The sequence below is a fragment of the Lathamus discolor genome, chromosome 16, assembly GCF_037157495.1.
Source record: "Lathamus discolor isolate bLatDis1 chromosome 16, bLatDis1.hap1, whole genome shotgun sequence".
Taxonomy (NCBI): domain Eukaryota; kingdom Metazoa; phylum Chordata; class Aves; order Psittaciformes; family Psittacidae; genus Lathamus; species Lathamus discolor.
In genome coordinates, this window is record NC_088899.1 from 3,783,170 (window position 1) to 3,799,776 (window position 16,607).

The 16,607-nt window shown below is 45.3% G+C and overlaps 2 protein-coding genes across 3 annotated transcripts in view; one reads left to right on the forward strand and one right to left on the reverse strand.

The window, feature by feature from the left end:
* Positions 1-1,262: 1,262 nt before the first annotated feature.
* On the reverse strand, positions 1,263-6,830 carry UBIAD1 (UbiA prenyltransferase domain containing 1). Its single transcript, XM_065696607.1, has 3 exons — positions 6,577-6,830; positions 5,877-6,425; positions 1,263-4,982 (listed from the first exon to the last, which is right to left on the reverse strand). The coding sequence occupies exons 2-3, from the start codon at positions 6,397-6,399 to the stop codon at positions 4,495-4,497; spliced, it is 1,011 nt and encodes a 336-aa protein (XP_065552679.1). The 5' UTR covers positions 6,400-6,425; positions 6,577-6,830; the 3' UTR covers positions 1,263-4,494.
* Positions 6,831-7,156: 326 nt separating this feature from the next.
* MTOR (mechanistic target of rapamycin kinase) overlaps positions 7,157-16,607 on the forward strand; it is a 64,146-nt gene continuing 54,695 nt past the window's right edge. For both annotated transcript variants that reach the window (XM_065696290.1, XM_065696291.1), the window contains exons 1-13: positions 7,157-7,210; positions 8,351-8,514; positions 8,893-9,001; positions 10,280-10,512; positions 10,878-11,078; positions 11,833-11,967; positions 12,410-12,685; positions 13,011-13,119; positions 13,945-14,131; positions 14,324-14,452; positions 15,235-15,479; positions 15,651-15,866; positions 16,392-16,597. In XM_065696290.1, coding sequence (XP_065552362.1) covers positions 8,395-8,514; positions 8,893-9,001; positions 10,280-10,512; positions 10,878-11,078; positions 11,833-11,967; positions 12,410-12,685; positions 13,011-13,119; positions 13,945-14,131; positions 14,324-14,452; positions 15,235-15,479; positions 15,651-15,866; positions 16,392-16,597 — 2,166 coding nt within the window. In that variant the 5' untranslated portion in view covers positions 7,157-7,210; positions 8,351-8,394. The remainder of the gene's footprint in view (positions 7,211-8,350; positions 8,515-8,892; positions 9,002-10,279; positions 10,513-10,877; positions 11,079-11,832; positions 11,968-12,409; positions 12,686-13,010; positions 13,120-13,944; positions 14,132-14,323; positions 14,453-15,234; positions 15,480-15,650; positions 15,867-16,391; positions 16,598-16,607) is intronic.

Below are 16,607 nucleotides of genomic sequence, written 5' to 3' on the forward strand. Positions count from 1 at the left end.
ATAAAGGTGGTCAATGGTGCATGAATCTGTACACATTTGCTATTAGAGGTCCAGGTTCTCTAAAATGAGCCTAAGATGACTACTGACACACTCTGCCCGTAACAGGACAAAGCATTAGGATGTGTTTTAAGAGCAAGTGCAGAACAATTATACTCATAACAAAGCACCCAACACACTGTCTTGCTAAAAAGGTTTCTCTGCAGGCTAGCAGTTTCTTTAGGAGGATCCTCAAGCACAACCCATGTGTATCTAGATGCCACAGTATTATGTATTTTACCCTCTAAAATTATCTACAAATGCTGTGACCTCAGGACCTCTTCTGCATCTCAGGCAGACAAATACTTCCCAGGCCTAGCTGTCTCATAACCACGGAAAGTCCTGCAAACCCAAACAGGAAATCACTTCAAAGCAGAAAATGACAGCAAGATAGCATTGCAAGAGAAAGCATTAGCTCCACAATGGTATATAGTCACTAAACTTTACTGCAGGAGCTTCTTTCATTCTCTCCTGCTCAGATGGATTTTAGACTAGAAGCAAAGCCTGAAATCACACTCAAATTACTTTTGTATCTGTTTTCAGCTATGTGCAACGCAGACAATAGAGGTGGCACAGCCAAGACGTCTCTCTAGACTGTTCAAGCCACTTTAACCACATATGAAAAGCAACATGAGACAAAGCGTATAAGTCTCCTTTAGTCTCCTGAAGCTAACTGTCCATGCTTATAGTATAGTAAACACTACCAGTAACCAAGAAAGGAAAATTTCAAAACATGCTTTAGGCTAATTTATGACACACATGGGAAGGCATTATACTGTCACAGTCCTGTGCAATAAGATCATTGCAAATCAGGAGCAGAGGTTACGGCAAATCAGGAGCAGAGATCATGGCACTGGAAGAACGGCAGAGCACATAGGTGAGGAATAAAGTCCATCTTTATTAAAAAAGATTTAAAGTTTAGCTGAAACCTCACAAATGCTAAACACCATTTCTGTTCTCAAAATTCTCCTCATTGATGAAAACATTGAAACCACTCTGAAATCTGCCATTAGTATGAGATGATCATTGCTACTGAACATTTTACCCAATGATACGGAAGGACAGGACTGTGCAATTCAAAACAGGACACAAAAAGAGTATGATCTTCCACGCACTTAAACACACAGCACACAAAGACCCTCCTCCTTGCAGGAAGATGCTTTAATATATGTGCAAAAATACAGCTGGAGTGATATAAAATAATTAACACAGCATAATTAACAGAATAACATTCAGAGACTTTATTGAAGAAGAAAGGCCAGGAGGTGCTTTAGGATGCATTAACAGAAAGGCTACAGATCTGTTCATCTACCAGTGTAGACTCATCACAATGCAAATACAGCTCATCAAGAGAGACCTGAAAGAAGTTTAAGAAGTTTATAGTCAGGGAAACTAGCATGGGACAGGGAGAAGAGGGGCAGAGAAAGAGACCCAGCCTCCTCATCACATGACAAACCTATAAAGGAACCTCTCTTGCCTCTCAATGTCTATGAGGAGATTATTTTGGTGTACTTACACTGGTTAAGTCATCTGTTAGGTTAGTTCACACCTAACACGTTTTCTAGTACTAAACATACTTTTTGAAAAGCACACACAGAGATAAAGCACTTCATACTTTCAAAGCTCTCTATGATGTCAGCTCAGCATCCCTGTGAGGTAGGCAAAAATTAGCTGTTTTCTGAGACAGTGAAGTTAAATGACTTCTTCAAAGCCATGGTGAAGAATGTGCTATTAATATCCTTAAAAACCTGGAATGATACTGTTTTTCACAGACAGGGAATTGGAGACAACCAGCATCTGAAAGTAAGGAATTACTGAATTTTCACCTTGTTCTTACTATTAAAATGTTTTCAATCCCACCTTGACAAGTGTTCCACAAACACATACAGGCACTAGTGAGCTCTTCCTTCATCTCTAACAAAAAGCACTGGTCCTCTCCAGCAGTAAGCAGACATCCTAGGCAGTGGACTACTCCCTGCTGGTAAAGGGTAGCCTGGATACAACTAGAGTTAATACATTACTCCACCAAAGATTAAATCCTAGATCTTTCCACTGTTACAATTACTGTTATCAAAGATATGAGCCAAACATTAGCTTCTTTAAGGGATTTAGCTTGAGTACTCTAGTTTATGTAAAAGGAGTAGAAAAAAAACAACAAACTATTCAGTCTTTCAGCCATACAAACCCAAGCCATCATGAAATAAAGCACACAGCTGCTACAAAGGGTAGCAACAAAGCCATGCTGGGATTAACCTAATACATCCACATATCTGCAATTGCAAGGTTAACAGAACCACCAGTCCATACCCCTAGAAAAGCTTTTGCTTTACAGTAAAATGAAGTGTCTCAGAGCCAGGCTCTTCTTTACTCCATAGGCTCACAAAGAAGTAACAGCAAATACTGTGTTGTGTATATCTGATTTGACAAGTTTCCAAAACCACTTGGATAGATCTGATCCATCCAGCTGTGCTGAACTTCTCTAAACAAGTATTTTGCTGTAGAAAGCAGCACACAGTTGCTGAAGTCAGATTCTCCAGTCAGACCAGAGAGATCATTTGCCCAATTTTAATAAAAGATGAAACTGTGGTTCAAAATACCCTGGAAAGAATCTTTCCCCTTGATCACAGCACAGCTGTAAAGCAATAAACCAACAGCTGGGTGACACTGGATAACACAAAGCCATGAAACAGTCACTTCAATAGCTGTACCATGTAACCTTGCACCACCAACTCAGCTCTGCTACTGTCAGTACAACCCACTGATGCAACACTCAGATGAACACACAAGGGCATAACTTCTGTCAGATGCAGGATGACCCTATGCTAGCTTATCGCTCATGTTTAAATGCCCTTCATATACGGGTTAGTACACTCCCACTGGTTCAAAAGCAAGTTTGTAATGCAGGCACCAGCAGCTTTAGTTTAACACCCAATTCCTCTAAAGCTTTCCACAACTCCTGCAAACAAACTTTTCACCAAAACCCTGCATAACAGGAAACAAATACTTTTTCTTCAACACAGCAGGGAATTCAGTTGACACTGAGCAATGTGGCATGGATCTAATTCATCTTTGCACTGCAAGTCACACCTCTTTCCCAGTGTGTTTGGCATGTTTTTTCACACTGCTACATAATTGCTGAAACAAACAGTTCTCCAAATAGCCACAGGAACATCAAGTGGCATGATCTGCAGGAGAAAACAAAACACCACCATAAGGTGTACAGGGAAAAAAAAAAAAAAAAAAACAGAGGTGGGGAACTTCAGAGCTAGCTCAACAATGAAATGTGTGTCAGTCACACAAACACTGGACTCTATCAGGAAAAATCTTGTTAACAAAAATCCTTTCTTCCTGTTTCCAGTCCCAATTTTTAGGCAGAACCAAATGCAACAATCCTGATTTCTTTTTTCTAACCCTGCAACTTTCTCCTTTGCTCAAGGGGGCTTCTTACAGCAAGATTGTTTCACCAGGCCTCTAAACAAACAGGGAATGACAATTGAAAAAAAATTAGTATTTTGTTGAAACTAAGAATTTGTTCTTCCTTTATCCATTAACCCGTATCCAGAGAAATCTACTGCTCTGTCCACTCCCCCTTAACTCCAAGACTGTCATTTCAGAGAGTAAATTCTAAGCAAATGCAAAAATGGAAACCACTTGTTTTTCTACGTATCGAGGCCTTTTCAGGTGCCTGATTTACAGTTACAGCTTCAGCTTTTGTAGCAGAATATAAATTTACTGGGTTTGGCTTGATGTATGGGCAATGGGCTATTTGTGCTCCATTTTAGCACCAACATCCCACAGAGATACACAACTTTGAAATGCCTAGACTGTAAGGACCAAGCAGAAGCAAGAGTTAATGAATCAGTGTCTACTACATTTCAGGGGCTTAGAAGCAAAAGCTCCAAATTTGGCTAGGAGAAAAAAAAAAAAAAGAAAACAACAAAAATTAAACTATACAACAGATGAAGATAAACTACACTTAGAAGGGAGTGAAGTAATAGCACCTACATTGTTGTGATGGTAAGCATTTGGCAGTGTTTTCTGTTTACCACACAGGAGTCACTGGGCTCCTTGACCTTGGTAAGAAAAGGAGTCATATAAGCAATCACTGTGCTTGTGAAGGGAACAGAGTTTACATTGGAGGCTCAATCTTACTTTCATTGAGTCAACAGTAAAAGAATTCGGTGGCAGAAGGATGACCTTCTTTAAAAGTTTCCTTGTCTTCGCATCACTTTGCTCCCCTGAAAGCTGCACAGTTGACTACTGAAGAGCTGATAAGCCCCCCTTTTAAAGTCTGTTGTACAAGCTATCCAAGACCAGCAATCACAGAATTCACAGACAATCAACAGCTCAAGACAGTCTCTCCATTCTTCCCACTGTCCATAACAGGTCATCTACCCACATCAACCACCACTAATGAGCATTAATACTGAATTGTGAGGCCTGACTCTGCAGCTCCCGTTACAGTTTAGGCAGAGCACCAGCTGGTGCTAGAGTAATACCAAAAACATAGAAAAGCCCCAGGAGGAGATTGAGTTTGGCTGTCCGCTGAGGGATTTTGTTGAAGTTCTGACTCCGAAACTGCCTTTCCAGTGAAAACGCCATCGGGATAGTAAGGAGTGGCAATGCCATGCTGATGGTATAGCGTGTGGCCAGCACACAGAAAATCAGGTAGGGCAAGAAGAGCAGCACGGTGTAGAGAACATAGGAGAAGGCAGGACCGATGAGGATAGCCAGGGTGACAATACCCGCCTGCTGGTCAGACTCCATGTCCCGTGTGTTGTTGCTGTGCAGGATGGCCTCAGTACTGAGTGCTAGTGGGATAGCGTAGAGCAGTGGTGAGACAGACAGATAACCAACTTGCACAGCATGGGCAAACATGACAGCCAAGGGCCCAAAGGTGATCAGGATCACCACGTCTCCAAGTGCAACATACTTAAATCCAATTCCTGTGGCAAGACACAAGAATAAAATGAAGCATCATCAAACAACCGAAATGACAGAAGAGAATGGACAATACAACAGATCAGCCATTTCCATAGAAGTATTATAAAACAACCAACACACATGTAGCTACGCGTAAGAAGTACGTTACCTCTTTTTTCCAAAGATAATCAAGGAAACACAGCTTCTCAATTTCTCCATTCAAACAATGGAACAGAAACTAAGGGCCAGACTCTAATACCCATCTTTGCATCTAGAAGTACCTATTTCTGCAGAAAACTGTAGAAATAAGGTACTCTTTAATGTGCCCATACTAAAACCTAACCCTGAATAAATATATAAAATGCTCAGAACAAAATGCAAGCAGATTCTTTCAATGAAACTAATATAACTGTTTGAAGGTTTGACTCAGTTTGAAACTGAGATTTCCTTTTCCTACCCAGCACAGTAAGTCACTAAAAACATCCTTCTCTTACTGAGAACAAACACAAATTGCTTAACATTCACAATGAGGCTTCATCTAAAGAACAACAAAACAGTCCAAAACAAAGTAACAGATTCCACCAATGGAAAAGAAAACGTGCAGTGCGCTGTACTGCTGAGGGAGACAAGATACACGTCAGAAAAAGTTGCAGCAGTGGTTCTGATGAGCGTCTAAAGTCACATATGTAAATAACAATGTCTCAACACCACTTTTCAATTGAAGAACTCAGTGTGCATCTTCCCACAGCAATCAATGGCAAAGAAGTTCATGTACAAGGGCTCCAGGAAACACCACCAAATATTTCCAGGGCAATTAACCAGATACATCACTTGTGTCTTCTAGAAACCCCTTGAGAAGTTAACTCATTCTGTCACATTCAAGCTCGGATTTACAGCAAACAGGACACAGTACTTACCTCCAGTGTAAAGAAAGGAGCTGGAAAGTCCCCCGAAGTAAACCAGAGCCAGGTGCTCCAGTTTGAGAGTTGAGACAGCGTAGAGCCCAGCAGCACAGATACAGCCCACAGTATAAAGGAACACTCCAAACCGGACTACGTCCTGAGGCTCCAAAATCTGGTCCACCAAAGTCCTGTCATCACTCTTCTTGTGATCGATACCTTTGGAGAAGTCGTAGTAGGTATTCACCAGGTTGCCCGCTCCGTGCACAGCCAAGACGGTCACGGCGCTGCCCACCAACAGCCCAGGGTCTAGCGCTCCCTCAGCCCTGTACGCCAGAGCGCTGCCGAGAGCCACAGGGGTGAGGGAGGCACTAAAGCTCCACGGTCTGAGAGCTAGCACGTAGGCCGCACACTTCTGTCTCCAGCTGCCGGGGGGTGCCCTCTCAGCGCCCGCCAGCGCAGAGCCGGAGTCGTTCCTCTCGCTGCCGCGGGGGCTCTCAGCGCTAACACTGATCTTCTGCGCCAGGTCTGCCGGCCCCATGCTCTCCCGTCTCTCAGGAGCAGCACCTGGAAGAAGAAGGGCCGCGCGTTAGCCCGGCGGCCGCGGGGCCCAGCGGGGAGAACACGGCAGCGCTGCCGCCGCCATAGCCGCGCCTGAGGTAACGGCACGCACCGCCCTTTCCCGCCTGCGTCTAAAGACCCTTCCCACTCCCCTCACCTCAGCGCCCACGGCCACGCACAGGAGGTTCCGCGGAGGACCGCGTACCAGAGCAGCGCCCAGGATGAGCATTGAGTTCCACCCCACCACCAGAGCAGCGGGGGGCGGGTGTCACTCTGAAGCACACATCAGCACTGCTAAACGCGACTTCACGGTACCGGAGGGCCTACCGCCGGGCAGCGGCGCCGCCGAGCCCGCCCCGGATCCTGATGTGCGCAGCCGGACGCATTTCAGCGGCGCACACGGATCGCGGCACCACGGTGCCTCTACGCATGCGCACACGGCGGGCAGTAATTAAGAAAGGGCGGAAGCCAGCCGGAGTCTGCGAGGCAGGCCTACAGCTGACTTTGCACCAATCAAGCACGCCCAGCCTTCTCATTGGTCAGTTGTACTGCCACTCGCTCCCGGCTGGCTTGATGATTGGCCGGTCTCACCTTGCGGTTCCTTGGGAGAAGGGGCGGAGCTGCGAGCGCTCCTTCCCTGTAGCTGTTTTTCTACTGGTCAGAGGCGGTGTCTATCAAAGCCGTTCTGGCACGCTATTGGCCAGCAGCGGCTCGCCGGCCCGGCAGGCGCGGGCGGAGGGCAGGGCGCGGGGCCCAGAGCGGGGCAGCCGGCGGCGGTCGGCGCTGAGGCGGTGAGTGCGGCTGCGGAGCCTCCCCTCGGCAGCACCGTCCCCTCCGTCCCTCCCGTCGCGGCCTCCCCCCGCGCGGTCCCCCCTCCGTGCCCGCCGCGCTGCCGCCCTGCGCGCTGTCAGCGGCACCGGTGCCCCCGCGGGCTCTCGGCCCCGTGCCGCGGTCCCCGCCCGGAGCCGCCCGCCTGAGGCCCCGCGCCCGCCCGCCCTCACCTCGCTCCTTCCTCAGCCGCGGCTTGTGGAGCGGCGGCGGGATCCCCCGCCGCCTCAGGCCTGCCGGCCCCCGCCCGCCGGCTGTCGCGTCCTTCCGCCAGTGCGGGAGCCCCGCGCGGGGACACCCCGGCCGGCGGCGGTAGGGCCGCAGCCACGGGCCGCTGTTAGCCTGGGGGAGCTCCTCCTGGCTCCCAGCCGCGGGGCAGCCCTGGAGCCACCTCACGCTTTCACCCTGGGGGAGCTGTGTCACCGCGCGGGGCTATCTAGGGAAGGAGTTGAAGTTTCGGTGCCGTGTGTCGCTGTGGGCCCTTTCTGTCAAGTGCTGGGTTTGGGTTTATGTAATCTGGAAATCGGCGGGGAGGGGGGTCTGGCCTCCAACATGTTTTCCACGCAAAGACTCACGATCAAGTTGGGTTACGTGGTGCGATAGTAAACATCCTGCTGCAGTGATTACTGTTGCTATAAGTAGACTTCCCATCTCTAAATACCTACTGAGAATGTAACACTTGCCAGGCCCCGAGTGCTGAGGCTTCCCTGTGCTGGCCTAATGCTGGAATTTCTGTGGAGAAACTTGGTTGAAAGTTTTCAAGGAGGAATCAGATACGATAACTATAATCATGGAAACGATGTATTATTTGTTAGAGTGCAGTTGTAAACCCTGTTCTCATCCTGCTGCTTTTTAGCTTGTTTAGAATTGGATCACCATGGGTTTGGGCAACTGGAGCAAATTTTGGTATATGAGGAACTAGGGAGCAAGTAGGCTTGGGGTCAAGGTATTCTGTTTTACCACAGCGTTGTAAGGCCTACTTATAATTTTACACTTTAGTGGCACAGCATCCGTGCATGCAATAGGACCCATGTTTTGGAAACAGGCAGCATTAAGAAAGAAGCTGAGATATTTCAATAGCTGAAAGAAGTGTTTTTCTGAAGCACTTACAGGATTTGATGCCCCCGAGCCCCAGGCCAGCACCATCATGTCGGGCACTGTGTCCATCCTTCAACAATTTGCCAATGGCTTGAAGAGTCGCAGTGAAGAGACAAGGGCGAAAGCTGCCAAGGACTTGCAGCATTATGTCACCATGGAGCTCCGTGAAGTGAGTGCTGCAAATGAGAGAATTTATCCTTGTTTTATCATAGGAGTGTAGGATGTGGGTTAGGTACTTTCGGGATGGAGATTTTTGGAATATGGAAGCTGGAATATGGAAGAGGAGGTGGGGCATAGCACGGAGCTTGCCTTTGCCTCAGCCTGTAGGAGAGGTGAGTGAGTTGGTGACACAGATGGGTGGTTGAGCACCAGAATAAATAACTTGATACGTCTAGCGCACAAAAAAGAGATCATGTTTTGTGTTTGCAGTGTATGGTTACTTTCACTTCTTTTTAAGTGACTTAAGAAGCATTGTCTTTATGGAGGTTTTGGGATAGGAAGGTGGGAAAGAATGCCGAAAGCCGATTTGAATGTTTTGCTTTTACAGATGAGTCAGGAAGAATCTACCAGGTTTTATGATCAGCTGAACCATCATATATTTGAACTGGTCTCTAGCTCTGATGCAAATGAAAGGAAGGGTGGCATTCTGGCTATAGGTGAGTGAAAGCGCTTAATGACTCTGGTGAGTTTTCTCTTCATGTGTCTGTCTTTAGGAACAGAGTTTCAAAAGGAATGAGCTTTTGTGACTGGGATGTTATGTCTGACTGCTCAATATGCTGGGTGTGTGCTAGTTGCTGGGCTCTGAAAATCTATCTGTAAGTGCCAGCATGGGAGCTGCTGAGCGCTGAGAGTGGCTGAAACCCTGGTGCTTAATGGGCCCTGAGCTCTTCTGAATGTTGAGCATCAAATGTGAGTGCGGAGCACATGAAATTTCTGTTCTCGAGCTTAGGTGGGAACAGTTTGTGGTGTCCATCTACGTGTATCACGGTGGGCTGACTTTCTCAACTCTCTTCCATCTGAGATTGATTCTTGGTATTCAAATTTACCTGACTCAGTAACAGCAGCTTCTGTCTTGGGAGGGGCTCATATAGCTTCTGCTTTGATTCTGATCAGCTGCTCTGGTTGTGCTTTTGCTGTGACATGGCTTAGCTGCCTGTATCTTGACTCTTAGGGAAATCAGCCTGCAGAAATACTTTGCCTTCCAAGTGAGTAGCCTCTTTTGTGGCAATTACTTTAATAACTAAATAGGAGGTGCTTACGGTTTAGGCTCACAGACATATCATCCAGTCCCAACATGTCTGAAGATAATGGAAGTCCCATAGCTAGAGAAATCTTTGTTGGCAACAGCTGATTTTAAGCTGACAGTATCACTTTAAAATTGTTCCTGTGAATTTAGTGCTGTTGAAAGGTGCCAGCCCTGGAAACTGATGGCCTCTTTATCTACAGAGCAGGTACAAGTCAGGCACCAGAAGTGAAAGCTGCTGCTCGCACTGGTGCCTGCCAGTGTGTCTTCCTTTGGCCAGGAGAGACCACCTTTAGAGTTGAGGGGGAGAAAAGTTTCCTTGGTCCACTCAGCCTTTGACTTCTCTCCGGCGCTGGATCAGCTGTAATCATTGTGTGTGAATGGATGCCTTTCTATTGGGAATGGGTCTGTGATGCCATAAATCCTTATTTATTTTTTTTTTTCTCATTTAAACTAAAAAGCTACTGGATGCATATTCCTGCCCACTTAGCAAGTTTAGGCTCAAGAATGGTGGCCCTTTCCTTGATTATTTGATTGTTTTTTTTTTTTCCTGTGGATTTGCAGTTTAGGAGGAGTTAATGGGAATCTCTAAGGAATGAATAGGGAATACTAACTGTCCTCCAGATATTACCTACTGTCTGCCTCACTGACTCTTAGGAACAACCTACAGCATTGCTCCCTTTCCCTACAGCAAGCCTTATTGGTGTTGAAGGAGGTAATGCCACCCGTATTGGCAGGTTTGCCAACTACCTAAGGAACCTCTTGCCATCCAATGACCCTGTTGTAATGGAGATGGCCTCCAAGGCCATTGGGCGGCTTGCAATGGCTGGCGACACCTTCACAGCTGAGTATGTGGAGTTTGAGGTGAAACGAGCTCTGGAATGGCTGGGAGCTGACAGGAATGAAGGTCGAAGACATGCAGCTGTGAGTAATCTCTTTTTGTCTTCACCTGTCTTGGAATGGGGAGGATTAGTTAATAGTAGTAGATGTGCACAGAAAGCTGAAGAAAAGCTCTTGGCAGGATCCAAATGGCTACCAGTCTATGTCTGAGAATCTCTGCTGCTCTCATGGCAGATACAGCATTTGCTTCATTGCTTCTATGTTAGCCCAGTGATTAAAGAAGATTGAGACACTACTGTGCTAGGAACTGTTGACGTACAGAGCTGGAAACACCTCAGTCTCCCAGGCATTGATAGTTTAAATAAATGATATTATGTTCTAGAAGTTACCAGGTTTGTTTGTGGGTGCTCATCCTCACAGATTGTTCCTGTTTCTCTCCCCACCTCCAGGTTCTTGTCCTGCGTGAGCTGGCAATCAGCGTGCCTACTTTCTTCTTCCAACAAGTGCAGCCATTCTTTGACAATATATTTGTGGCTGTGTGGGATCCCAAACAGGCCATCCGAGAGGGAGCTGTTTCTGCCTTAAGAGCCTGCCTTATCCTCACCACTCAACGGGAGCCAAAAGAGATGCAGAAGCCCCAGTGGTACAGAGTAAGAAAATAACTTTGTTTTGAAGCAGCTCCTCATAATGCAGTGCATTCACTAAGTGAGTTCTTAGAAAAAATGTCTAAGCTAAGAACCTGTGTCACTTTTGTCCATAGATCTGTCAGTAGAAAACTGTCTCCCCTTGAAAGGATTGAAACTGTAATGGCTTACAAAATGAGTAGTTCCTTTAGCCCACTGTGAAAATAATCGAGAGACTGAACTCCATCAAGAATCCATTGCTCTATCTGCAACTCATTGTCAGCTGTTGGGCCTGACCTAGTTTTACAGCCATGCAATCGTCTATCTATTGCCATCTCTTACTAGCAGATGGTTTTATTAGTGTAGATAAAACATGAGTGGAAAAGGTAAGGATTCTTTTACCTGAAGCTTAGCTTTGCTGCCATTGTCATATGAATTCAAGCTTCATAATATAAAATAAGGTTTGCACAGTGCAGTCAAAACGTTGTGAACTTCATTCATTCCTCATAGTCAAATATGTGATGCAGATATTGATGAAGTTTATACCATGGCATGGTTGACTGCCTGTTTTTATTAGTGCTGTTGAAAATGCTTTGCAGAGAGTCCACAGCTTCTGGGTGAATCTGAATTTGTGGTGTTGTACTCTGTTATTACTCAGTTGAGGCTTGTGGCTACTGTTGGAAAATTATAGGTCATCAGTAACTCTTGACTGGCAGTACTACTTTATTTCCACAGGCTTTGTTTCTGCATGATCACTGAGATTTTTTTTCTTTCCCCCAAGCACACATATGAAGAGGCTGAGAAGGGCTTTGATGAGACTTTGGCCAAAGAGAAAGGAATGAACCGTGATGACCGAATCCATGGTGCCTTACTGATCCTCAATGAGCTAGTGAGAATCAGCAGTATGGAGGGAGAGGTGAGCAGATGAACAAGATAGGGACTACGGCTTGGTTGACGATGTGTAGCAACTCAGCAATCTGTAGAAATACTCCATTGTGTTTGAAATGGGGTTGTTGGGCTAAAAGGTCGTCTGAACAAGGAGTTGGTGCATTACAAATTGAAGTGTGTCAGAGAAATAGCAGTGACTGGTTTGGGCTGAGTAGGTATTAAACTCTGATGGAAAGTGCTATCAAATGGATTAATTAGAATGGAAAAAAATCTTATATGGAATGAGGACTCTTGTGTGTTAGATACCCAAATATTTTGCTGGATTTTGCATAGTTAAAGCTGTACAGCCATTTGGATATCAATTATATAGGATGCTGCTCAACAGATTTGGGTAGCACAGTGTTGGGAATCTCTTATTCAGATACGTTTTGTGGTTTTTATTGTAAAACATGCTTTTCTACTTTATCCAGCGCCTTAGAGAGGAAATGGAAGAGATTACTCAGCAGCAGCTTGTGCATGACAAGTACTGCAAAGACCTGATGGGCTTCAGTACCAAACCTCGTCACATCACTCCCTTCACTAGCTTCCAGTCTCTTCAGCCCTCTCAGTCAAATGCTTTGGCTGGTCTTCTGGGGTACAGTGCTCACCAAGGAATCATGGGTTTTGCAACCTCACCTGTCCCAGCGAAGTCTACATTGGTAGAAAGTCGATGCTGCAGGGATCTAATGGAAGAGAAGTTTGATCAAGTAAGTGTTCGTTCTTCAACTTGTCTACCAACATTCACAACACTGGTTATTGCAGAGCGATTGTCCTCCATGTCCTTACTTAGCAGGCAATACTTCCAAGTCTTGAATTCAGGTGTGAAAGCGCATTAATTATGTGTATCCTGGCTTTGTCACTGTCTCTCCAGCAGCAAGTGATTTACTTTTTTGGAAGCTGTCTTAATTATCCATCTTTCTGATGGACTCTGAAGCCAAATGTCAGTAGAATTCCTTAAAGCACCCAGGTAGTAAATGGTTGTGAGCTATTGCCAATGGCCATCCTTCAAAGCCCAAATGTATCTCCTTTCAGGTATGCCAGTGGGTTCTCAAGTGCAGAACCAGCAAAAATTCCTTGATCCAGATGACTGTTCTCAATCTGCTACCACGGTTGGCGGCTTTCCGTCCTTCAGCATTCACAGGTGACAAGACAGATGGTTGGATGTAAGAAATGCTGCTGAAATTGGGCTGGAAGTTATCCAGCTCTCTTTGGTCCAGATGAGCTTGCGCAGGCAATGCAGCAGTACAAATGTGGTGCTTGTAAGATGAGCACATTCCTCTGTGGGAGGACAGTCTTTTTTTTTCTGAATAAGTGTGAGTGGATATATGATGGCAAAATGTTGCTCTGATGAAAAAAATGGGATTGAAAACTATTGTCTGCGTTCTGTGATAAACACCATAAGAGATAGAACCTCCTGTTTGTTTTTTCTCAGTATGTCAGGCTTAGGGTTGAACTCTGCTCTCTTGCTTCCACTTCAGTGTATCCTAAATATTATCAGCAGAGTTGTCTTCCTTTTTCTCTATTGCATGTGCCAGGAAATATCAAGTAAAAATGACAAATACCTGCCAGTTCAGTTGGTTTATCGAGCAAGCTTAGGAGAGTATCAGAGTTAGAAGTGATTCACCAAGCTGCTCTAAGTGGGTTGGAACATACTATGAGTTACTCCAAGTTTCCGGTCATTCACTCTGAAAACAAGACAGTTGAATCTTATTTGTGTGTAAAACCTGTTGTAATGGTATTTTTTCCCCTCATAGCTCTTTTATTTTGGTGATTTGTTTTTTTCGAATCTTCTGGGCTTTGAAAACTTTATTATATGGTGGCATGTGTTTGCAGCTGCTTATGGCAGCAGATTCTATATGGCTGTGTCTGTTCCTAGTTTGATAATTGTAAAGGTTTATTGCAAATGTGATGCAACTGTATAAGCCTAAATGAGTTGCAATGTCTGTATCGTTCTCTCTTGTGGCAGCTGATCAGTATCTTCCAGACACCATGAATCATGTTCTCAGCTGTGTGAAGAAGGAGAAGGAACGAACCGCAGCCTTCCAGGCCTTGGGTTTGCTTTCTGTGGCTGTGAGGTCTGAGTTTCAAGCTTACCTGCCAAAAGTCCTTGAAATCATAAAAGCAGCTCTTCCACCGAAGGACTTTGCCCACAAGTAAGTATGTGAATGTTAGAGGAAATAACTGTGAAACACTCGTTCTTTGTATAACTTTTGTGATGTGGGATCAAATTATGCTATTAAAATCAAAGGTGTTTCTGTAAGACTGATAACACAGATGTGGGAAGAGGAAAGATGTTTGAAAAATAGCAGCTCCTCTTCATTAACTTATATGTGGTCCCTTTCCAGGAGGCAGAAGTCTGTACAGGTTGATGCCACAGTCTTCACATGCATTAGTATGCTGGCACGAGCCATGGGACCCAGTATCCAGCAGGATATCAAAGAGCTTTTGGAGCCTATGCTGGCTGTGGGCCTGAGGTAAGTACAGGGCAGGGGAGCATATTTTTGTTAGCCACTGGATGGCATTGTTGGCCATAAAGAATGAGACCTTACAAGTCTTCAGATTGAGAAGGAAGATTATTGCTTTTAAATGATCTTTCAGAAGGTCAGTGTAACTTTCAGAAGAATAATGTTTTAAGTGTTCACATGTCTGTTGAGTTACTTACGAGCATTGGTCTCTATGTAAAGAAATATTTTTGTACAACTAGTGAATTCAGAAGCAATCTTCTCTGCTTTCCACTACTCAAACACATTTAGCAACAGCCTGCAAAAATTTAGAAAGCTTCTAAAGGCCAGCACATTTCTTCTCTATCCAGTTGGCAGGGAAGGAGAATTGAAGCACTGAATATTTGCTTCTAGCTTCTTTCATCCTTGGCACTGACAGTTCCTCCTGGGAAATTTTCTAGTATGTGAGGGCATGGAAGACAAATCCAGGTAGCACAGAGCTTTTTAGATTAGATTAATGTTGCCATCTGGAAATGAATTTAGTTGCCTTTGCATCTAAGTATAAGGAATCACTTAGATTTGTAATTATGCTAGCAATGTTGCCTAGTGTAGCTGAAATACTGGCAATTTGCTCACCAAGTTCATACAAGAAGGTCATCTCGTGTGCCCAGGTTCACACAAGGACCTCTGTTCTCTGCTGGCAGATGTTGCTGTGATCTGTGAATGCCCACAGCCATCTTCTGATGGGCAAAAAGGTGAAATATGCACCTCATGATTTCTGTTCCAATAACTATCTCCCTGCTTTTTACCCTCAGCCCTGCTCTAACAGCTGTGCTGTATGACTTGAGCCGTCAGATCCCTCAGCTAAAGAAGGATATCCAGGATGGGCTGCTGAAAATGCTCTCCCTTGTTCTGATGCACAAGCCTCTGCGACATCCAGGCATGCCAAAGGGCCTGGCCCACCAGCTTGCCTCCCCTAGCCTCACCAACATCCCAGAGGCCAGTGATGTGGGTAGCATCACCCTTGCCCTTCGTACACTGGGTAGCTTTGAGTTCGAAGGTAAGATGAAATAAAGAAGCAGGGGGTCAAGGGGTATGGGGTATAAACACCAGTGCATCGGAATACAAGTAGCCCTAAGACTCAGAGCACTTTGTTTAAGCATCTGTTCCATGGTAAGACCAGTAATTGAGGTGTAAACCTGTGTTAAAATCCCCATCTTCTTCTTCCCAGGCCACTCTCTGACTCAGTTTGTCCGGCACTGTGCAGACCACTTTCTGAACAGCGAACACAAGGAGATCCGGATGGAGGCAGCCCGCACTTGCTCTCGTTTGCTCACACCTTCCATCCACTTGATCAGTGGTCATGCCCATGTGGTCAGCCAGACAGCAGTGCAGGTTGTGGCTGATGTTCTCAGCAAACTCCTTGTGGTTGGAATAACTGACCCAGGTTAGTACAGGGTTCAGAGAAAAGGGTTCTTTTACCACATGTTGATTTTAGGATGTGAGCAGGTGACGATATTGAGGTTGTGGTTGAATTTGAACATATTTGCCACTAACTTAGCTGTTTCTCTTTATAAATTAAAAAGTTCTCCCAATTTATCTTCCCAGATCTTGATTTTTGAGGTATTAATAAAACGTTAGTGCAAAATGCTCCAACTGTGCCCTTGATAATCCTTTGAACTAGGTGAGGCCCTGCAACATTTTCTGCATGCTGCTCCAAATGTACCACTTGTAGATAGAAGAGGTTGGCATTGTAGTAATTTGATTATTGGGGCAGTGCTGAGGAGCACTGAATTTGTTGGGCAGACCTACCTTGTTTCTGCTGTGTGAAACACTGAGGGTAGTATCTCATGCTGGGAAAGCTCTCAGCATTTCCCTGAGGTTGTGAAGAATTTCTGAGGCCAGCCTGTGATTAAGAGCAATAAGAACAGGAGCTTCCCGCATTTAAAGAGAAACAAATGTGTTCTTGCAGACCCTGATATACGTTTCTGTGTGTTGGCTTCTCTGGATGAGCGCTTTGATGCTCACCTTGCCCAGGCAGAGAATTTGCAAGCTCTTTTTGTGGCCCTGAATGATCAAGTGTTTGAAATCCGAGAGCTGGCCATCTGTACTGTGGGTCGCCTGAGCAGCATGAACCCTGCTTTTGTCATGCCTTTCCTGCGCAAGATGTTAATCCAGGTAATGAAGG